Source organism: Macaca thibetana, chromosome 11, assembly GCF_024542745.1.
Source record: "Macaca thibetana thibetana isolate TM-01 chromosome 11, ASM2454274v1, whole genome shotgun sequence".
Taxonomy (NCBI): Eukaryota; Metazoa; Chordata; class Mammalia; order Primates; family Cercopithecidae; genus Macaca; species Macaca thibetana.
In genome coordinates, this window is record NC_065588.1 from 27740494 (window position 1) to 27764429 (window position 23936).

At 38.5% G+C, this 23936-nt stretch overlaps 1 protein-coding gene across 14 annotated transcripts in view; it reads left to right on the forward strand.

Annotated features, from left to right (window-relative positions):
• The window catches only part of LOC126930047 (liprin-beta-1), a 176154-nt gene that overhangs the window by 103998 nt on the left and 48220 nt on the right, over positions 1–23936 (forward strand). For all 14 annotated transcript variants that reach the window (XM_050746652.1, XM_050746650.1, XM_050746655.1 and 11 more), the window contains exons 3-6: positions 9080–9178; positions 10624–10829; positions 21974–22060; positions 23533–23646. In XM_050746652.1, the coding sequence (XP_050602609.1) occupies positions 9115–9178; positions 10624–10829; positions 21974–22060; positions 23533–23646 (471 nt within the window). In that variant the 5' untranslated portion in view covers positions 9080–9114. The remainder of the gene's footprint in view (positions 1–9079; positions 9179–10623; positions 10830–21973; positions 22061–23532; positions 23647–23936) is intronic.

The window sequence follows — 23936 nt, forward strand, 5'->3', positions numbered from 1 at the left end:
AGTAACTTTTACTAATGTATTATCATTAATACGCCCTCTTTTATACTCTGCCTTACAATCCTCTTTGAGTGGTTGTTCCATTTTCTGAATGTGCGTGTGCATGTGTGTGTTTGTATTTGTGAGGGTGGTTAAAATAACAAGTAGTGTATTATTTGGTTTTTAAATATTTAGTGAGCCCTTAGTATGCTTGAGGTTATGATAGAGAAATAAAATATCTAAGACAATATATCATGGTTGAAGGCATTTGAAAATTTTATGGCTTAAATACATGGATAAAAAAATGAAAATGTTTCATTATGGAAAGCTTCAAATATAAAAATATAGATAGGATTCCCAGCTGGGTGCGGTGGCTCACAGCTGTAGTCTCAGTACTTTTGGAGGCTGAGGTGAGCAAATTGCTTGAGCCCAGGAGTTCAAGACCAGCCTGGGCAACCTGGCGAAACCCTGTCTCTACAAAAATAAGCCAGGTGTGGTAGTCCCAGCTACTTGGGAGGCTGAGATTGGGGGGGATTGCTTGAGCCCAGAGAGGTTGAGGCTGCAGTGAGCCCTGTTTGCACCACTGCACTCCATCCTGGGCGATAAAATGAGACTCTGTTTCAAAAAATATTTGTATCAATAGATGGAATAGTATAGTGTACCCCTACATACCGCCACCCATTTTCAACAGTTATCAACTTATGGCTAATCTTGTTTTATCAGTATCTTTACCCTGATTTTCTTCTATTTTATTTTAAAGCAAATTCCAAATGTATCATTTCATCCATGAGTATTTTGCTACTTGTCTCTAAAAAATAAGGACTCAAAAAAGATAACTATAATAGCATTATTAATAACCTTAGAATGACAGTAATTCCTTAATATCAAATAAACACTGTTCAGATTCCTAGTTATATCCCATTCTATACTAATTTTACAGGTTTTTTTTTGTTTGTTTTCGAGCAGAGTCTCGCTCTGTCATCCAGGTTGGAGTGCAGTGGCGCTCCAATCTCAGCTCACTGCAATCTCAGCCTCCCAGGTTCAAGTGATTCTCCTGCCTCAACCTCCTGAGTAGCTGGGACTATAGGCACAAACCATCATGCCCAGCTAATTTTTGTATTTTTTAGTAGAGATAGGGTTTTGCCATGTTGGACAGGTTGGTCTCAAACTCCTGACCTCAAGTGATCTGCCTGCCTTGGCCTCCCAAAGTGCTGGATTACAGGGGTGAGCCACTGCGCCTGGCCTTATTTTACAGTGTGAAGCCTCCTGAGGAGGCTAAGGTGGGAGGATCACTTGAGCCCAGGAGTTTGAGGCTAGCCTGGGCAATATAGCCAGACCCCAATTTTTAAAAAAGTTGTGTTGTAACATTAGATATCACCCTTGCTGCCAACACTCCCTACCTTTTCTGGTTTCACCACTTCCCCTGCCCCTGTTTTGCCCTTTCCAAGTGATTCTGAATTAATTTTCTAGGGATGTTAGAGCAGATTGGTGGTGAAAACGGTTTGGGCTCATGGAGTGGGAAGGAAAAAAATATGTGATGACAGATACATAGCAGAGAACCAGAAAACAAGGAGGGTTATATTTAAGAATCTAAAATGTTGCAGACATAAGGACCTACAATGGTTGAGGTTTAAAGGCAGAGATTTTTTGAATTAAAACCTGAATGGCTTCTTCAAAGCTGTTATTTTTGGATGAAAAGTAAGAAGCTGAGGAATGGGGAGAGGAATTCTGCCCTTATTTACCTTGTCAGCCAATTCCCACCTCATCTGGGCAGGGCTTGTTGTCCCAAGGACGAAAGACAGGCCTCAGTGTGTGTGAGTCTAGTGATTGAGTGTGCCTCAGAGCCAGTGGGCGGGCTTGGAAAAACACAAATTGCTGGGCCTGCCCCTGGAGGTTCTGATTCAGTAGACCTAGGGTGGGGTTCAGGGATTTGCATTTCTTTCTTTCTTTTTTTTTCTTTTCTTCTTTTCTTTTCTTCCTTTCCCTCCCTTTCCCTTTCCCTTTCCCTTTTCCTTTCCTTTCCTTTCCTTTCCCTTTCTCTTTCTTTCTTTCTTTCTTTCTTTCTTTCTTTCTTTCTTTCTTTCTTTCTTTCTTTCCTTTCTTCCTTTCTTCCTTTCTTCCTTTCTTCCTTTCTTTCCTTTCTTTCCTTTCTTTCCTTTCTTTCCTTTCTTTCCTTTCTTTCTTTTCTTTCTTTCTTTTCTTTCTTTTCTTTCTTTCTTTTCTTTCTTTCTTTTCTTTCTTTCTTTCTTTCTGATGGAGTCTTGCTCTGTCGCCCAGGCTGGATTGCAGTGGTGCGATCTTGGCTCACTGCAACCTCTACCTCCTGGGTTCAAGCAATTCTCCTGCCTCAGCATCCCCAGTAGCTGGGACTACAGGTGCGCACCACCATGCCCAGCTAATTTTTGTATTTTTAGTAGAGATGGGATTTCACCATGTTGGTCAGGCTGGTCTCAAACTCCTGACCTCAAGTGATCTGCCCACCTCTGCTCCCCAAAGTGCTGGGATTACAGGTGTGAGCCACCATGTCTGGTGGGATTTGCATTTCTTACTAGCTCACAGGTGATGCTGCTGTTCCAAACCACTGACTTACTAGTACCTGTTTCTCCCTTTAGATCTGGTTTGGTTTTTGTTTTAAATTAATTTTTATAAGTACATAGTAGGTATGTGCCTTTATGGGGTACATGAGATGTTGATACAGGCATAATGATCACATCAGGGTAAACGGGGTATCTGTCACCTCAAGCGTCTGTCATTTCTTTGTGTTACAGACATTCCAATTATATTCTTTAGTTATTTATGAATGTACAGTAAATTGTTGTTGATGGTTGTTACTCTGTTGTGCTATCAAATATGATCTCTCTTTTTAAGATAGTTTCTCTTTGCTGAGATTGTATTGCTGCATGCATTGGCAATCATTGTGTAATTGATTAACCTTCGAAGACAGCTCCTTGCAGGAAAAAAAAAAAAACTGTTGAGAAAGGTATGAGTAATTTGTGTGAAAACATATTCTATTTTCATAATGACCACAGAATACTGTGGCGTTCTACCAACCTAGTGGAATGTATGTGAACATTCTCCCTTTCTCTGGAAATTTCTTCTTTTAAGTGTCTTAGTCTCAGTGAATTCTATCTATCTTGGGTAAGAAGTTCAGGGTTCTCTTTTGAACCCAAGCATTTTACCCAAAGAAAGCTGACAAAGCTAGGACAGATGTTATTCTCACAGAAATTTAAAAGAAACTTGCTAGTTTTCTTATGGCCTTTCTTTTCTTCACAGAAAGACTGGGCAGCGAGCCTGACCTAAAACATCAGTTAGTCAGCAACCCTGCAAAAAATTATTGTGTCTTGCCAACGCTTTAGCCACCACACCCATGCCCGGAACTTTCCTTGGTATTTTACCCCATTCAAATCTGCTCTAAATGGGTCCTGACCAAACCTGAAATACACCCTGAACATATTTCTGTTAGTTTCCCCCCCGCTTTAGTCTCTTACTATAATATTTGAATCTTATACCCAAGAGCTTGCTTATCTAAAACTTTCCTAAATTTATTTTTATTAAGCCGTGGGAATAGGAAACCGGTAGCCTGAGAATTCCTGCAAACAGAACTCATTTCACTGTTTACATCACCCAACAAATAAGAGGCTTCTCCAGTTTGAACTATGACTTTGAACCCCAGCTTCACTCCTTTGTTATAGTAGTGATTAATGTTTTCCTGGTACCTTTTTCTTTAGCAAGTCATTCAAAGAAGCATATGTTAGCCACTTAGAATCCAGAAATAAATTTGCTATTTTGTGAGAATTATTGGATGGTGAAATTTTTTGTTCTTTAGGATTTTTTTTCTTTATTTTTGAGACAGGGTCTTTATCACCCAGGCTGAAGTGCAGTGGCACAATCACGGCTCACTGCAGCCTTGAGCTCCTGGGCTCAAGTGATCCACCCACTTCAGCCTCCTGAGCAGCTGGGACTACAGACACATGCCACTACACCCACCTTAGTTTGTATTATTTTTTGTAGAGACAGGGTCTCGCTATGTGGCCCAGGCTGGTCTCAAACTCCTGGGCTCTAGTGATCCTCCTGCCTTGGCCTCCCAAAGTAGTGGGATTACAGGTGAATCACTGTGGCTGGCCTTGGATGGTGAAGTTGTAATTTTCTAAGTGGTTTTGTCCACTCAAAGAACTCAATTATAACTAGCAGATTTCTGGGTAAGCAAAGAATGAGAAGAAATGGAGCTGAATATGCTGAGCCTTTTATTTTAGACCATAGGTTCATATAATTGGATTATTCATGATCCTTGATTCGTGACATATTATCATCATAGTCTTAGATGCAGAGGTCCATGCATGTCCAACTTCATTCATTATTTAGTTCTTTTTTAAAGTGGAATTTTTATGTCTAATTTCTAACAACCAACTTCTCTTTCCTAATTTTTCAAATACAAAAGTTTTATTTGGAAAGTAATCCTAGGAAAGACTTAGAGAAATAAAGAAGAGAACTGATAAATGATGCATTATCAAACAAGTTACCACTCTGAGTAGATCTTAATTGTCTGGATAATTCTGGGAACCAATGTACATTACATGAATCAGAATTTTCTCTTTCTAGGGGAAAGTGTGCTGGAATATTTAAAGCTGATAACTTTAAATATTAAAGGGATATTAATTCTCTGGCATTTTCAGACCACCACATCCAATGGCAGAGGGCTCCCTGAAATCTTAGACAGTTAAAAGTTGGGCTGGCATGCATGGAATTACAGAGGGGGCACCAATTACATCTGCCACAGTTAGAAGCTAAACAGTATTATTAATGCATATGTTTCAAAGGTACTCCCAATTAAATTAGTTCCTAAATGAATTTTATGCTTTCAACATTTAGCCAACAACAAATGGTTCTTTCCTAGTTAAAATAAAGAACTTAAATGGGATTGACATTGGGATTCTTAATGCCTGACAAATTTTAAAGACCATTGCATAGTTTGATGAGTTTTGGCAAATGTATAAACTTGTGTAACCTATATCCCAATCAAGATATTGAACAGAAATTCTGCTGGTGTCTCCTTTCAGTCACTCACCATTTTCTGTAAGTAATTCTTACTCTACCTTCTATCATAGGTTGCCTGTTCTTGAATTTCATATGGAACTATCGTATAGTACATGGTCCTTTCTGTCTGGCTTCTTTTGCTCAACATAATGTTGCATGTATTATTTGTTCCATCTCTTTACTGTAGAATAATATTCCATTGTATTAGAATAATATTTTATTATATTAATTATATGAGGAAGCCCAGGGAATCTTCCTCTCAGAAATGTTTTTGAGGATTTAAGAAAGTCTTTTTAGAGACCAGGGGATTTTCCAAAGCTTTTTTATTTAGCCTTTTCATTTTTAAAAATACGTTGTCCTAGCCCTGAAAATTAACATAGCTTTATCAACACAGATGCCTGCCAAATTAGGCTGTCTCTAAAATAGCTCCAGCCATGGGCAAGGCAGAATTTTAATAAATATGGATGGTCTATTCTTAGTATTTCACCACTTCAGGTTGTGTGTTTCTTATTCTTCTGTGTAGTTCTTTAAAACCCATTTGAAATTTTTTGAAACTGATTCTGTGGCCTTGCATATATGCCTTATCCTGGTGAATATAACGTGTAGACTTGAAGGTACATTCTGCATTTGAGTCTTTTATTCTATAAATTGAGTTAGGTCAAGATAGTTGATAACATTTTCAAATCTTGTGTGTTACTAAGTTTTTTTTCCTACCTTACCTGTCAATTCAAAAGAAGGTTGTAAAAGAACAAATGATAGATGGGACAAACAGAAAAGAAATAGCGGGACAATAGACTTAAATCCAACCTTATCAGTAGATTTCAATCCAGCCAAGTCAACCGTATTTATGTTACATTAAATATAAGTGGATTAAATTCTCCCTTAACACCATCAGTTTTTGCTTCATGTATTTGGAAGCTCTGTTATTAGTTGCAAAAACATTTGCGCTTGTTGTGACTTCCTGATGAATTAACTCTTATCATTGTAAAATATCTTTCTTTCTAGTCATACTTCCTGATTTGTAGTTTTTTTAATATATCCGCTCCTGCTTTCCTATGCTTACATATGTATGTTATCTCATTTTTCATCCTTTTACTATTATATTTCTTTATATTTAAAGTCTCTATTAATAGCACATAATTAGGACTTAAAAAAACTAATCTGATGATCTCTGGCCCTTATCAGTGTTTATTCCATTTGTACTTAATGTAATTTTTAAAATGTTATTTTAAAAAATTGTTTTATTTCGGTAACTTTAGGGGTTCAAGTGGTTTTCAGTTACATGGATGCATTGTATAGTGGTGAAGTCTGGGATTTTAGTGCTCCTGTCACCTGAATAGTGTACATTGTACCCAATAGGTAGTTTTTCATCCTTACCTTCCTCTCACTCTTCCTGCTTCTGAGTCTCCGCTGTCCGTTTATACCACTTTGTATGCCTTTGCATACCCATGGCTTAGCTCCAACTTACACAATACTTAATCCGATTATTTATGTGCTTCAGTTTAAGTCTACCACCTTGGCTATTGATTTTTCTTCCTCTTATGTGTCCATTGTTCCTTCATTACTGCCTTTGGATTTAATAAAATTGTGACTGAGGCTGCAGGGTTGTATGAGCCCAGGAATTCAAGACCAGCCAACTGGCAACATAGTGAGACCTTGTCTCAAAAACAAACAAAAAGTAAAGTTTCTGTGAATTCATACTCTCCACAACACTGGCTATGTCAATTTTTTTTCACTAATTGGGTATAAAACATTATCACATTCCTTCAGATTCCTCGTTTATTAATGATATTAAGCACCTCTTCATATTTTTATTGGTTGAAAACATTTCTGCCAAATGATTGTTCATATCCTCACACCTCTCATTTTTTCATTGATTTCTAGGAATTCTACACTTGGAATACCACTGAACTGGACCACTTATATTTGACTACTTTTAACTTATTAGTGAAATCTTTGGCCTTTGATTCTAATGCCAGTCCCTGGCTACCTGTTTAATTTGCAAAACCTTCCAAATTGGACCCCCTTATCCTACTACATTTTCCCCCTTAGCACCTACCACCTTTGCCATGTTACATACGTGTTTATTACTTGTATGTACTGTCTTTCCCTTACTAGTACATGTAGGCTGCTACGTGATATAGAGATTAAGAGGTAGCGTTTTGAACTTTCATAGCAATTTAACATTGTCATCATATTTTTATGAAATGAAGAGATTCGTCTCCGATGAATTGGAAAGTTTTGAAGAACTGGTTCTTCACTACTTTGAAAAGTGTGATCTAGGTTGTCTCATACCTTCATGTAATAGCATTTGAAAGGCTCATTGAACAGAACAGAGAAGAACTCAGTAACTACTATACCTGTCGGACTTGAAAAAGTGTTTATGCTCTACACAAAATATAGTTGCTAACAAAGACGAATCTGTTTTTCTGATTTAGTGAGAAAGTATGTTTTTCTAACATGGGCATTACTTTGTGTTATTGGTATTCCCATGTTTATAGCTGAGCCTGGTATGTGTCTCTTTGTTTTATATATACACATATATAAATGTATCTATACAAAATACTGCTTTTTAAATGAAAGAGCATGCAAGCCACTTAATTATGTAATTCAGCTTAATCCTTTATGCTCTCAGTTTTCATGTTTTGAGTTTCTCAGACAAGAGTGTGGTTATTAAATGCACGTCTTGCTTCTTTGGATGGCGCACTGGCTGAGTGTGTGAATACATTTTTTGGAATGACCTAGGTTCATAACCTAACTTGTTGATTCCTTGTTTTCTGGGTAACCGTAGACACATACCTTGAGTATTTTTATGCTGTAGTATTTCCAGATAAATGGTAGTGATATTTTTCACCTTTGGAAGTGAGTAAAGTTCTGGAAAATCCTTAAGTGAAATGACTTTAATTCAAAACAATATTTTACAACAATTATATGGCATTATGTTAGAATGAATGCATAATTGGGAACTGATGCAAGAAGCTGATACCAGAACTATAAATATATTTGTGAAAATAAAGTGGTGAGATTTGGCTGCTTGGAAACAGAGGGCAAAGGTTTCTGTGAAACAGCATATGCCTTTTATTTCCCAGGTATTTGTTCTGTCACAGTATATATAACATAGTAAGAGCTTTATTTGGGTGCTTAGTCTGGTACCTGAAATGCGTTAATGAATGTTGAAAATCACGTTATCTTGACTTTTTGTGCCAATGACTAAATTTTTGGCAAGCATTATCTCAATATATTTTTTAACAGATAAACCAATGAATAGATTGTGACATAATTTCAGGATAGGCTCATCTTCAGATAGGATCAGGTAAAGAGAAATTATGTATTATAGTGGAAGTCAGACAGACCTAGGTTAGAAACTGAAACTTTGCTGTATTTACTTTGCTGTATTTCCATGCAAAAATCAAACATCTCTTATCCTCATTTATAAAATGGAGATGAATTCACACATTTTATAAGGCTGTTGTCTAAGTATTATGGATAACTTATGTAAATGTGTAGGAACCATTATAGGTACTCAGTATGTGATACCTGTGGCTCCATTACAAAAGGTTTAATACCAGTAGGAGTGTGTGTGTGTGTGTGTGTGTGTGCGCGCACATACACATAGTATATTTGTTAGTGAATCCTTTTTGTAGACAAATCTTAAGCCGTTATACAGAAAGAAAAAAAAAATTAATAGAGCAGAGATTGGGTGGGGCTGGTAAAGGGAGAAAGGAGTCTTGTCTGGCCAGTGCTTGTCATGGCCCTCAGCAAGCTTCCATGGCCATCCCTGTTACCCTTTACAGAGGCCTAGAGTTCTAGAGAACAGCATGGAAACCATGCTAGTGGATTTTAAACACCGCAAGTGCAAGAATGGAATCTTCTTTATTAACTGATACAGGTATCACATGTGGCCTTGCGCTACAGTAGGTGAGTGGCCACAGCTTACTACTCCACTACTGAAGTTCCTCCTCCATATTTGACTACACAGTAGAGTTATCCTTTGAACCTGAATTAGCAAACCCACTAGCAAGCCTATGCCATTTAATGGATATAGTAATAACATCATTTTTTTTTCCAGATCTAGGTTGGAATTTGCCCCTGACAAATAAGAAAATGATGAGTGATGCAAGCGATATGTTGGCTGCGGCATTGGAGCAGATGGATGGTATCATAGCAGGTGATCTGCATCCTGTGAAAGACAGAATCACAACATTTACTCTGCTCACTTCAGTTTTTCACTACAACTTTCATATTATCTTTTCACTTGATTTTCATTTTTTAGCCCTATGCCTTTTGCTTCCCTGTAATTTCGCCTTTGTTCTTCTTCTCCATTTTCTGCCAGCATTATTCTCAAACATTATTTTAAAGTATCAAAAATTCTAGTTCCATCCTAGGTTTCTAATCAAGGATTAAGAATCTGTATCTCAGGTGATTCTGGTGTAGGTGATCTGTGGACCATACTTCGAGGGACACTGCTCTACCCAGTAACCGTGAATGTTCTGACCTGTTTTCCTGAATTCAAAATTCACTTTTCACCAACGACTCCCATATGTTTTGTTTTTTTGTTTTGTTTTTTTTTTTTTTTGAGAGGGAGTCTCACTCTGTTGCCCAGGCTGGAGTGCAGTGGTGCAATCCCAGCTTACTGCAACCTCCACCTCCCGGGTTCAAGCAGTTCTCTGTCTCAGTCTCCCAACTAGCTGGGATTTAGGTGCCCACTGCCACACCTGGCTAATTTTTGTATTTTTACTACAGACAGGGTTTCACCATCTTGGCCAGGCTGGTCTTAAACTCCTGACCTTGTGATCCACCCTTCTCGGCCTCCCAAAGTACTGGGATTACAGGCGTGAGCCACCGTGCCCGGCCATATCAATTTCTTTTTTTTTTTTTTAAGAGAGGAGGTCTTGCTCTGTTGCTCAAGCTGGAGTGCAGTGGCTATTTACAGGCATGATTACCTGTGAATAACATGCATAGTGCAGCCTTGAAATCTTGGGCTCAAGCAATCTTCCCACCTCAAGTACCTGCGATGACAGGCATGCGTCACTGCACCCAGCTTGTTCACATCTATTTACCTTCCCAATTCTTTGCTAAGCTTCCAGTCCCTGTCTCTAATTTCCAACCAGATATCTCTCCAGAAATGTCCTATAGGCATATCAATATAATCATTTAACACATTGAGCTCATTATCTTTCCTCAGAATTTACTCTGATAGTCTTTATCTGGGTTCATTTCATAACCCTTCATCCACAGTTTTTCTAAGCCAGAAATCATTTGGTCCAGTATTGGTCCGGAATGGACCAGCTCTAATATTTGTATTTTCTGATCTGCTACTTTCTTAACCATCATCTCCATGAGGCCAGCACACCTCACAGGTTCTTTTTCTTTCTATACCCCAGGATTGGCCTCCTTGTTAGGAATTGGACCATGGATATGTACCATCAACTACATGGTTTTAATTTTTGCACCATGTAACTCTGACTTGGAGAGATTTATGTGATTGAATTCTCTTTTTTCTGTCTCTTTTGATTGTTCCTTACTGTGACTAGACTGGTTTACCACCTTCGGCTTTGGTAGTTTTATCTAACATAAATCCCATTGCGCTCTCTGTGATTTTGTTTAACTTAGGTTCTAAGGCCCTGGAATATTCCAATGGGATTTTTGATTGCCAGTCTCCCACCTCTCCATTCATGGGAAGTTTGCGAGCTCTGCACCTTGTGGAAGACCTGCGTGGATTGTTAGAGATGATGGAAACAGATGAGAAAGAAGGTTTGAGATGCCAGATCCCAGATTCAACAGCAGAAACGCTTATTGAATGGCTTCAGAGTCAAATGGTAGGGTCTGCCTGTTATAAATTCTGTGTTATGAATCCTTTGTTGCTTATTCTAAAATTTAGAACATAGAATAGCTGATTAGAACAAGAAAAGTTTAAGGCAACAGATGTGCTCGTTTTTTTTTGAAACGGAGTTTCAAAAAACTGTCGTCCAGGCTGGAGTGCAGTGGCGCCATCTTTTCCACTGCAAGCTCCACCTCCCAGGTTCGCGCCATTCTCCTGCCTCACCCTCCTGAGTAGCTGGAACTACAGGCGCCCGCCACCATGCCCGGCTAATTTTTTGTATTTTTAGTAGAGACAGGGTTTCACCGTGTTGATCAGGATGGTCTCGATCTCCTGACCTTGTGATCTGCCCGCCTCGGCCTCCCAAAGTGCTGGGATTACAGGTGTGAGCCACCGTGCCTGACCAAGGATAACTTTTTAAAAAGTGCTATTAGTGTACATTTTATAAATACCAACTGTGGGTGACCTGATTCTGCCCATAAAAACAGACTCCCTTTTGATTGTGCTTGAATGACCTCCTGTGGCTTAAATCAAATAGTCCTATAAGGGAAAGAATCTTGCACATAATAGATGATTTCTCAGTCATATTGGGTTCTTCACTGTAAAGGACCCAATAGCAATTCTAAATGGAAAGCATGATGAAAGACATTCAAAAAGCCACAGGATTTACAGCAGTATTTGACCTGAAGTGCCATCTAGTGGTTTATGGCAATCATGTCAGTTCCAGTTCTCGAATTAAATTGTGGAGTTGGGCCTTTAACCCATTTATGCATAGTGTTCCATTATTGGAACGATAAGCTTGTGGGAGTTATTTATATTCTGCTCAAAGTCCTCGCCAAGGTCTCATTTTTCAAAAAAAAAAAAAAAAAAATGCAACCTCTGGCATTAGTGGGTTAATGGTGTTATTCACGGAACAGTGAGGCCTCTTTCTAGGCATCTTTCTCAAAAATTGATGATGTGGCAGAGCTACCCTTTGTCTGGGCACGGTGGTAAATACCAGGGTTTTAATCTGTGACGATTACATAAAATCTAAAGAATGTCACAAAAACAGATTCAGTGGAGGACAAAGGAAAGGAGATATTTTGTGTTTAAAGGATATTCAGTTTTCAGTAAGATGCAATAATATGCTAATGAGCTAACTGTGTTGATATAAAAACTAATGAGAATTGTATGAAAGAATCCTGATCTACTTTTGGATCTGTGGTAGACATGAAAACTGCTTGCTTTGGGGACCTTAAGAGTACATCCTACAGCTACAACATTTTCATAGGATGTGACACAAATACTAGAGCTCCCAGCCAGTCCTGTGCTGAATACTCTGTGTTCCCACCTGGTTTACCTCTGAGTTTCTGAGTGCAAATAATATAATCCTTCAGCGGTGGTGCAGCTACACACACTTGACAATTGAAGATATTTTACTTGTTAAAACACATAATGCCTTACTATTATACTTTATATTTGCTCTGCAAATTTCTCCTCCAGAGATTTAAAGGTCCAGGTTTGCTGATTTCTTTGGGGATTGCTTCATGCTCTGAAATTGGTGTTTCCTGGCATATTCCTTAGTCTATTTCAATGTCCTATCTCACCCCTTCTTTACTCCATGTTCTTCTGACCATTTAGCATGCAGTGAAAAAAGGAATTTACTATTGTTAGTAGAACCTATTTCTATCCCACACCCAAAGGCCACCAATGGCAATAGTAGCCTAAGCATACCTGTAGTTCAATTTTTGACATGTGTCTAAAACATTTCCATTAACATGTGCTTAATCTGTTCTGTGAAAGTATTTCTGGAAATGATAAAAAGTAATGATGATTACATCTGAATATAAGTTAGATCATGACACTCACGCCTTTTTTCAGAAACTGCCAATGGCATCACATCTTACTCAGAGTAAAAACCACAGCGCTTACTGTGGGCTGCAAGGCCTCGTAGGATTTGCTCCCCGTAACTTTCTGACCTCATCTCTCATCACACATCTCCTTATTCACTCCACGCCAAGCACATTGGCTATTTCACTGATTCTTTAACATGCCAGGTACACTGGCCTCTGAGCCTTTGCACTGGCTTTTCCAGGCACTGGCTTTTCACTCTGCCTGGAAAGCTCTTTCCCCAGATGTTTGTATGGCTAGCTCCCTCATATTCTTCTGGTATTTACTCAAAAGTCCTGCTCTCAGTGAGGCCGTGCGTCACCACCCTAACTAAAATTATACCCATTTATTCTTTGTCTTACCTCTCCCTGCTTTATTTTGTTCTTAGCATTCACCACTTTCTTATGTGCAGTGTATTTGTGACGTTTATATGATTTATTTTCTGTCTTTTCAACTGGAATATAAGCATCATGAATCCGATTTTTGCCCTTAATTTTTTAAAAAAATACTGTATTCCTAGTGCTTAGAAGAATGCCTGGCTCAGTAGTTATATTTGTAATGAATGATGCTCCATGGATGATAAAGTGGAATGCACGTTCGAATGAATGGAAGTTGTTTTAAGTTTATTCCTCGGATGGGTAATGGCTTGTTGATCAATGTTTTTAGTTGCTTTCTCTCCTATTATTTGACATTTTAACCTTGAGAATCCACAAAATGACAAATATTTTAAAGAACTAATGAAGATTCAGTTTTTATTCTAAAAGTAACAATAACAAAATAAACTAGATGTAGTTCTAGAGAGATAAGGAATTTTTGTAGTTGCTAAATTTATATCCATCTAACTTATGTATATGAATTCCTCACCTTGCCCCCAACTTTCCAAATTAAGTGTGTTTTCTCGAGCACACAGAGAATGACAGGATGAAAGAAGAAAGGCAGCAAAAGGCAAAAAACAAAGCAAGAAGAGGAGAGCAGGACTGGCTGTTTGGAACCATAAAAGCATAGGAGTGAAATTGAGTTGTCACCACACACCTACCATGATAGACTTTATTTTAGAACCAAAACGCAACTTGGGCCAGCATTGGGAATCCAACAAGTAGAAGATTATATGCTTATAATTAGTGATTGGCTGATAATATTAGATTTTTCCAATTTAATATTTCAGAAGTTAGGATATGTTTTATGATCTTAAAATGGGTATATGTATACATTTTAGCTGGGATCTATCCTCCCTTCCTCTCTCCCCTCTTTCCTTTTTATTAATAAGGTACTTAGCATAGTCAAATTTTAGAGACAGAAAGTAGAGTGGTGACTGCCAGGAGCTGAGGGGAGCAGAGAATGGGAAGATAATACTTATTGCATATAGAATTTCAGTTTTGCAAGATGAAAAGATTAATGATGGTGATGGTTGCAAAACAGTGTAAATGTGCTTAATACCACTGAACTGTACACTTTAAAATGTTTAAAATGCTAAAGTTTCCATGTGTATTTTACCACAATAAAAAGTTAAAATTGATGGCATCCTAGAATTTAAGGAACACAGAATCCTAGCAAATTCCCCCTTCATATTTGAGTATGGGGAAACTGCCCAAATAAAAGAGATTGTGATGTTTTAAAAAAGGAAGCAGTTAATGATAAGGCAGGACTGCATCTAGGCAGTTTCAAATGCAGGCTGTAGTAACAGCAGACCTGAATTTTAATGTTGACCCTAACTCTTTGAAGCTTGTATGACCTTGTGAAAATGTCTGAAGTTCTGTGTCTTGGTTTTCTCATCTGTAAAATGGGGATGATGGTTACTGCCACTTAGGATTGTAAGGATCCTATGAACTAATGTATGCTGAGGGCTTATGGATACGCCTGGGAAAAGGCTAGTCAGAAAGGCAATACTGAAGAGTAGAGCGTAGAGAAGAGAATAGAGGGAAAATGTTTAACAGGAACCCTTTGCAGTGAGGGAAAGAGTTGGGTCCAGTTGCAAGGGGAGTTAGGTTACAAACCATCCATACATAGTTCCCTTCTTGCGATAAAAGAGTACAAACATTTCTCAGACTACAGAGAAGCTTCTGGAATATTTTAGAAAAACTTAAATTCAAAAATTTTTGGAAATAATTATGTATCTGTAAATAATAACAGATATATAATTATGGTTCCATTCATGTTTAATGATGGCCAACTTGATAAGCCCTGTACTTTAAGATGGATACTAACCTTTTCATTAGTGCAACTGGGCATTTGCAGTTCCAACTATCATTTTGCCTGGGCCAGGGAGATCCCCTGGTTTCTTGTAGGATGCAGGTTATTTCTTTACTACTGATTGCTCCTGCCTGTTTGTTTCATATGATCAGACACTGAATGTGATCAAATACCAACACTAGTAACCTTTATAGTGAAGGGACATTAAATCTGTAAGAATGAATTTACAAGTGTAGCTGTAGGCTTCTAGAAATGAACAAATTTCTTTTAAAACTCGGAAGTGTGTCTCCTTGGTTAAAAAAAACTATAGACTCTGACATATTCGTTTAGTTACTAAGACTGAATTTTGTTTTGATAGTAAAATATTATAATGTGTTAACACAGATATTAATAATGGAAAATTACTTGCTTTATGAAGCTCCAGATTCAAGAAGGCAAATGGAAAAATATGTCTAATTGTTTGAGTCAAGCAAATAGTTATTTACTTTAGGTCTAACTTGATGAGTTGCCCTAGAACATTCTTATAATGTTTTTTTTTTAACTGAGGATCATGACCTTGATCCATGTCAGCAGGGGATCAGGTAGTGAAATCCCAAAGATGTCTGACTATTTGGCAGTTTTAATTATGAGGCCATCCCAAAGTCAGCAGAAATTACAAAAATACAATTTTCAACAAAGTGAGTGAAATACTAATGGTGAATACTAATGGTAATAACTCCAAAGCAGACATCATCAGCCAGGAGATAGATAGAGTGTAAACAGGGGGAATGAGGTGTTCTGGACTGGCTTCAGACCTGTTCATCATCATAGTACACTTCTCTCTTATTTTTACATTAAAAGTTAGATAATATTAATCCCAAATGTGTATTTTTAAAAGTTGCTATAAAAATAAAAATACTCATAACTTAAAAGAGTTCAGCCACGGGACATGGTCTCTGCAGGGTTGCTGGCTGTTCTCCCTGAGTCCCTGACTCCCAGCCCCACGACACAGTCCCTGTCCTACCACCCTCCGATCCCTGCTGCTTTCTGACCGGCTTTGCTTTTCATCTGTGCCTCTAGGAAATGTTTTCTCAGGCCTTGGCAAACAAGATACATCTTAAGATTATATCCCATAGGTGATCACAATTATCTGAGTCATGCGGTGCCTCACTGAGACGTCCTAGCTAAAATTAAGCTTCAAGTAAACTCCCATGGAAAGTGTTCACAGGCACAGAAAAACAAATGGACCAAATCAGCCAAATTCCTAGTTTACAGAGGTAAAAGATGTACTTTTCATGGAATCCTAGGCCACTGGTATTTGTTAGGATTGAATGGAAAGAGGTTTCCCTGTTCCTTTAGGAAAGTGAGTTAAGAAAGAAAAAATGACAAGAACAATAGGGACTTTTTCTTGGTCCCATGTTATCCTTCCAAAGTAGAAGACAGATTCCTTCTCTAGATCTCTGTATCCTGTCACATGTTGCTGGCTTTCAACAAATGTTGAATAAATTAATGAATCACAATATTAAATGAATGAAGTTGCTGCTGTACTGGGATAGGAGCCGGGGCTTTGCTTCTAGTGACACTGGGATCTTCTTTTTTCTCTGTCCTTCCCAAATTCAGGGGACATAGGTGTATACCTATGACTAGGGTAATATTATAGTGTAAACATGTACCCTCCGCTTGCCCACTGTGAAGCTCATGCCCTTATTCCATCACACCCAGTGAGAGGACAGGGGAGTGGAGTACTGCCGCTGCCTGGTTGCTTGGTTTCCAGCATCATTGGTATCATGTTCTTTGACTCTTTGGACAGTAGTGGTGTAAGATGCCTTATTATGGTATTGAACTCAAATGCAATATGACTGTGCTCTTCATGGCTGAAGGATTCAAGTCTCAATCTCTCCTCCTAGTTCAGAGTCTAGTGCAGAGCAGGCATGCAGTAAATGTTTGCATGCGTGGCAGACGTATAATTCTGAGTACAAAATGCTATCATAGTAATTATTTCTTTTGGTAACTAGAGATAACGTTTACTTAAAGGAGATTTCATGGACTGAGCCTTACTCTTCCTTTCTTGATACTGAATGTTTAAAAACAGAATTATGAAATCAAGACTCCATGACAGCTTTAATAACTAGTTTTAAAAATAAGTATAATGACTGGATGGAATGTGGTCTGTGCATGCATTTGTGTGTATGTAGTATTACTAATCCAGCTGTACTTTAACATCTGTTGACCTTAAAAAGGGGGCTGTTTTCTTTTCCCCATTTTAATTTAGGTACTCACCATTCTGATTTAGGACTATTACACTCAAAATTGGTTTCTGTTTTGTAAAATAAATAAGCATAATAGTGGCAAATCACTGCTTGTATGTTGATTTTGGATTTAGACAGGACAGCAGAGCTCAGGAAAGAACAAAGTGAAACAAAGGGGAAACAGGGAAGAAGACAACTGTAGACCAATGCAAACCAATAGAACCAGAAAATCAAAGGAAAACACAGCATGATGTTACAAGTAAAAACAGCGGTTGAGACTCCTACCTTCCGTGAATTAATAACTATTGAAATGGAGCGGCGAGTACATGGGGTTTCATCACGCTCATTTCTTAACTTTAAATCTGTTGGAAATTTTCTGTAATAAAAAATTTTTTTAAACAGATGCAAAGGAAAGATGTTAACATTTATTATGTCTTTATGCTTGATTGTAATACTTGATAATTAAAAGGAAGTTGATATAAAAAGAAGGCTTTCTAGCTGGAGAGGGTGACAGCACCCACCTTTAAATACGGGGCCTGTAACTCAGCCCACACCCAACCAATCAGGTAGTAAAGAGAGCTCAGTAAAATACCAATTAGGCTAAAAGCAGGAGGTAAAGAAATAATCAAATCATCTATCACCTGAGAGCACAGGGGGAGGGACAATAATCAGGATATAAACCCAGGCATTTGAACCAGCAGTGGCAACCCCCTTTGGGTCCCCTCCTGTTGTAAGGGAGCTCTGTTTTCACTCTATTAAATCTTGCAACTGCAAAATAAATAAATAATAAGTAAGTAAATAAATATAAATAAATAAATAAAAGAAGGCTTTCCACTTAGATGGTGAAGGGAAAAGTAGATGGTGTTCTGATGTTATGTGTACCACCTGCCATGTAGAGTCAGGGAATTCGTTTTCCAGGTGAGGTTCCTGGCTAGCTCTCAGATTCTGTAATTCTATGAGGGATAAAGCTTTTCAGATGTGCTTCTCCCCATCATGCCAGGAAAACCTGGCAGAAGCCATAGTTCCTTAATTAAATCAAAGTACCATTGTTACAGTTGAGTTAGATCTCCCTCCCTGACTCTCCACACACACTATTGGTTGGATATTGTACTGTTGAAATCCCCACGTTGATTCCAGTTTTGACTTAGCTGAATTGGATGTGGTCAGTAAAAGGTTGCACCATGAGCTAAAGTAGAAAGGTAAAGTGATTTAGGCTTCTCTTCCGTGCTTTGAAAGTCAGATTGACTCAACAGGAGTTTATACTTAAATACATTTTAAATTAGGTGCTCAGGATTTTATAAGCACCGTGGAAGAATCAAAAGAAATGTAAGACAGTTTTGCACTGAGAAACTTAGGCTGAGAGACCAACTCACATAAAATTATTAGTCATCCACCTGAGGCAGAATAGGATGAAACACTAAAGAGCACAGTTTAAGACAAGACCCAGAAGGTCAGCCAGTAGATGGGGAAAGGAGAATGGCACAATGTAATGAGGAGGAGGTAGAAATGGGTTATGAAAGATGGATTGACCTGAGAGGGAGGAGTGGGAGGTGAGTAGAGTGTTGGGTACAAAACCTTGGGATAGTTGTTGTAAAGGAAAATGGAAGAAAGCTCATTAAAAGGAAGAAATGGAAAATGATAAGTAGAAGTGGTGATTACAGGTCCCAGTGAAACAGGAAATCAAGGTTCCAAACTAGAAGTGGAATGATGAGCTTTCAGGAAGGAGTTAAGAATCAGTTCTCCCAAGCCTGCAGGAAGAAAGAAAGGAACGAAATAAGAGGTAATACATTTTATACTATTACACACTGAGGAAGAAAGTGTCTAGGGGAGCTCACACAAGATGGCCTTAACTATTGTCCATTACAAAGGCTCTGAGATCACCTCCTAAACATAGTGGGAAGAGAGAGTACAGGCTTGGGGAGAAAGGAGCCAGTCTAGATAGAGGTCAACCATGGAGTGCATACCAGATTATAGAGGACACATAAATAAAGACCCACTGAGAAGCAAGAAGGCCAGATCAAAACGAAACCTGTAGTCATCTTTTATTCAACTTTGTTTATTGAACACCTGTCGTCATTCTTCCATTCAACAGACATTTAGTTATCACCCACTGTGTGTCACATGCCAAGGCAAATCTACTTGCAAAGAATGCAGAGTCTATTAGAAGAGAGGGACATGTATGCAATCAAGTCTAACCTTAGTGCATTCAGAGTAACGCCTGCTGTAATGAAGGTTCATCTAGATACTGTTGCTGGCGCATAGTAAACAGTGAATTCAAGGAAGACTTCACAGACCAAGCCCTAATAGAGGTGGACCTTAAGGAATGGGGAAAGAAGAAGAAAGGGTGGGAAAAGACGATCCGTGCAGAAGGAGTAAAAGTGTGTGAGAGAGCATGCCATATATGGGGAGGTTTTGAGTGACCTGTTTGGTAGAACGTGGGAGTTGGAGGAAGAATAGAGACAATACGGTATGTACCTAATGGATCTTACTGCCAACATTCTTAATGCAAAGAAACAGAATTGGCAGAAATATAAACACATGTGGACAGAACAGTCTTACTTAAGTTAACACAAGGATGTAACATTGATCGCTCTTAAATTCTGCTTTATGTTCCTATAGTGAGTTTTCATATACTAAACTACCCTTGAGCATTGAGTGCTTATAAGTATCAATACCATATTGAGAAACATAAATACGCTCATTTTGAATCAATTTTCAGTATCTGTTTCTATTTGGGGCTCATTTTGGAGAACTGGTTTTGGAACACCTCACTTCCATATCATACAGAGTAGCTTGGAAGGAAACACTGCTCTCCTCTTGCTATAATTTCCTCCAACCAGAAGAAAGATCAGTTTTGTTTTGTTTTTCTTAAGACACGGTCTTACTTTGTTGCCCAGCCTGGAGTGCAGTGGTGCAAACATGGCTCACTGTAGCCTCCACCTCCCGGGCTCAAGTGATCCTCCTTCCTTAGTCTCCAGAGTAACTAGGACCACAGGTGCACACCACTAAGCTTGGCTAAGTACTTTTTGGTTTATTTTGTTTTTGTTTTTGTTTTTTAAGAGATAGGGTCTTGCCATGTTGCCTAGGCAGGCCTCAAACTTCTGGGCTCACACAATTCTCAGCTTCCCAAAGTGCTGGAATTACAGGCATGTACCACCACCCTTGGCCAGTTTTACTTTTTGTCCTCACTAAACAGCAGATTTTTTCTACTTACTGAAATGTATTTGTTTCTGAAATATTGTTACTTGTATGGGATTTTAAAAACAGATGCTTGTTAATGTCTATAATCAAAATAAGGAATTTAAACCTCTACAGGGCCTGTCTTGGCACTTTCTTAAGATTGAGAACATGGATTATGCATCCTGGCCCTTTTCCAAAAAACTGCCCTCGAGAAGTTATGCACAATTTATTTTTATGTTAGTCCCCAGGAATAGAAGTTGTCCAGGCCACTCCATCACACTCTTCATAATACTTGTAATTTAATGCCGGGCACTTCAGTTAACAACATGAGCAGAATTATGCTGTGGTAATTGTGGAGGTGTGTGGCGAAGCAGCTGATTGTAAAATTTTAATCCACTCTAAATATGCATTGCACCCTTACTCAATTAGCCTCCGATTCTTTGTGGCCTTTTGGAAAATGTATTCAGTATGTAAAGTTTTTAGAAAAAGCATTCTGAAGTCTTCCTTTTCATTCAAGCCCTGTTTTATTTTTTTTCCCCCTTCCCAGCACATGACTTTTGTTATTCCAAGAATTGATACTGGAAACCACATTTATTGGAAAGATAGAACAATGGTATCAGTTAATTCTGGAAAAACAGTAGATGTCACATCAGATGTGCCCTGGGGAGTAAGGTTATTCAGTTTGTATTTTTTCTGGTTCTAAATCTGAAGATATTGTTTTCTTTTTCAGTTGAACCCTGGGTGGCCCCATCTAACACTTTCGGATTTCAGCTGACTTTTATTTCTATTGGATTTGAATGAAGAATCAGGAAATTCTATTGGGATTACATTATCTTATGGTTATGTTGAGATTACGAGAGACACCACTTATGCTACTACGTACATTTCAAAATTATGTTTTTAGGTTTTCTGTTCTTTGTGAGCCTCTTTGTGTGTCTCTTTCATGACTTGCATATGAGACAAGTTGAGGAAGAAACAATCTATACGTCGTTTCTCAGTCTATACTTCCTTTGGCATTTATACAACGCTTAAATATACTGAAACATGATGTTTTTTAAAAAGTGTCCGGGGGCAGGAAGGAGGGGAAGAAATAGTAAGTAAGCATCAGTATATGCAGAGCACTGAGCCAGATGCTGGGGAGGTTACAAAATGAATTATAGGCTCTGCCCTGGAATAGAAGGTAACATTATACAAAGAAGCAAACTCACAAGTTAGTAAGATCAGGACAGAAAGTGTTAAAATGCAGATAAGTGAGGCTAGTCGGAGCTACCAGGGGAAGTCACTGTGGCCTGAGTGTTTACGCTTTTGGAGGAAAAGAGACAGACCTCAACAGCTAGAGGTGCCCCCTACACACTGACAAAGCTTTGCCCGCCCCTGGGTGTGTGTCTGCTCTCAGTGGAGATACCAGTATCCACTGTGCCTTGTGGGTCATTATTTTCTGTTTGATAAGAAATTGTTTACTTTGGCAAAAACATGCTTATACGCTTAACATGCCTGTCTTACCTCTTTTGTGGTAAATGAACCAAATTGCATTCTCATGTTTTCTGTTTGACAGTGACAGCTGTGCCAGATTCAATTCAGGCCCCTTGGACTTGTGAACACTGTGATTTTCATTTATCCTCAATATATCATTCTTAGAGAAGATCAGCCTTACCCATATTATTTCCTTTTTCAGACAAATGGACACCTACCTGGGAACGGAGATGTGTATCAAGAAAGGTTGGCACGTTTAGAAAATGATAAAGAATCCCTCGTTCTTCAGGCAAGTGATTTTTAAATACTGTTCTTTCCTTGCAGCATACTTACAAAGACTTTTAAATTGGGCTGGCAAATTCAGATTGCTTGCAGCAACCAGACTGCTAACAGAAATAAGCCTGGTAAACCACCTGTACACAATAGGGAGTGGTGAGGATTGGGGCAGAATGATGGTGTTTACGACCAGTTTAAAAGGAGCCGCCATTAATCATCCTCAGCTCTTCCACGGCCAGTCTGAATACAGGCACAATGTTGTCTGATCTGTTCTAAAATTCAGATATATGAATATAGCATAAAATCTGAATATATGTATGTTTATATTTCTGAATCTGAAATCTGAGTATAGATGTTTAATTTTTCAATTTTAAAAATGATACCCTGGGTGAGACAAAACAGTGAGTAGAATCCTCCCTGTGGGCTAAATTTGAGTTTGCTTCTTCATAATGTTTTAAATGCTTGACAAACATTTTTCTTTGGTATATTGAGCAAAATGAACTGAAGTATGTTTTTCTTTGGTATATTGAGCAAAATGAATTGAAGTATATTTACTGGGTGATGATTATTGAGGAAAATCTCGGAGATCGGCTCTAAGCACTAGAGTTGAAGGACTAGCCCAACAGCTCCTCATGGACCTTTGAGTATATTGAGCTGCCCCCTGGCTTTGAACACATCTGTGATCAGTGTCATCTTCAAAGAGCTCATGGAATTTGAATTCCCTGGGTTTTGTGTGTGTGTGTTTTTGTTTTTTGTTTGTTTGTTTGTTTGTTTTAAGATGGAGTCTCACTCTGTTGCCCAGGTGGGAGTGCAGTGCAATCTTGGCTCACTGCAACCTCCACCTCCTGAGTTCAGGCAATTCTTCTGCCTCAGCCTCCTGAGTAACTGGGATGACAGGCACATGCCCCCATGGCCAGCTACTTTGGTATTTTTAGTAGAGACAGAGTTTCGCCATGTTGGCCAGACTGGTCTTAAACTCCTGACTTCAAGTGATCTGCCCACCTCGGCCTCCCGAAGTGCTGGGATTACAGGTGTGAGCCACCGTGCATGCTCCCCGCCCACCCCCCGGGGTCTTTTTCTTATTCTTCTTGAAGTATCAAATTTTAATAATTTCTTGATAATTTCTATTTCAAACATTAACTTTGTTTCCTCTCTTCTAATACTATCTCCACCCTGTCCCCAAAAAAGATAACTTCTCTGCACGCTCGCTCTCATAAATGGTTGAAGTAGCTTTAACCAAAAAGTATTGTACATTCCTAATCTATACAAATTTCCTCCAAACTGTATAGGCCTCCTTAAATCAAATAGCAACATATAAATAGGAATGCGAGGGACCACTGTCTTCTTGGTACTTCGCATATTTTTTTTCTTTAAAACCATATGAGTGGTAGGATCATTCCTTTTCTTGTTCCATTTAGAGAAATAATGTATTCAGTGGAACCCAAGTTCTTTTTCACTCATTGTATGATTTTGCTCTAAATACAGGTAAGTGTGTTAACAGACCAGGTGGAGGCTCAGGGGGAGAAGATTCGAGATTTGGAGTTTTGTCTTGAAGAGCACAGAGAGAAGTTGAATGCCACAGAAGAAATGCTACAGCAGGTATGTGCAGAGGCCAGAACCAAGATGGGATTTCCCTGCTGAATTATTTCAGATGCTGCGTTTCTGTGCTGTGTTTGCTCTATGCAGCAGTAAGTTTCTTGATTCACTTAGACCAGCACATTTAAAAAAAACGAGAGTAGCAGAGTCTCAAAACACATGCACACAATAGAAAGTGTTTATGTAATTAGAATCTGGAACAAAATGTCAGTAGTATTGTGGCTTATTTTAATTTTCTTTTTTCGCATTCAGATGGTTTCCTCTCACCCATAAGTATATGTTTTATAATTAAG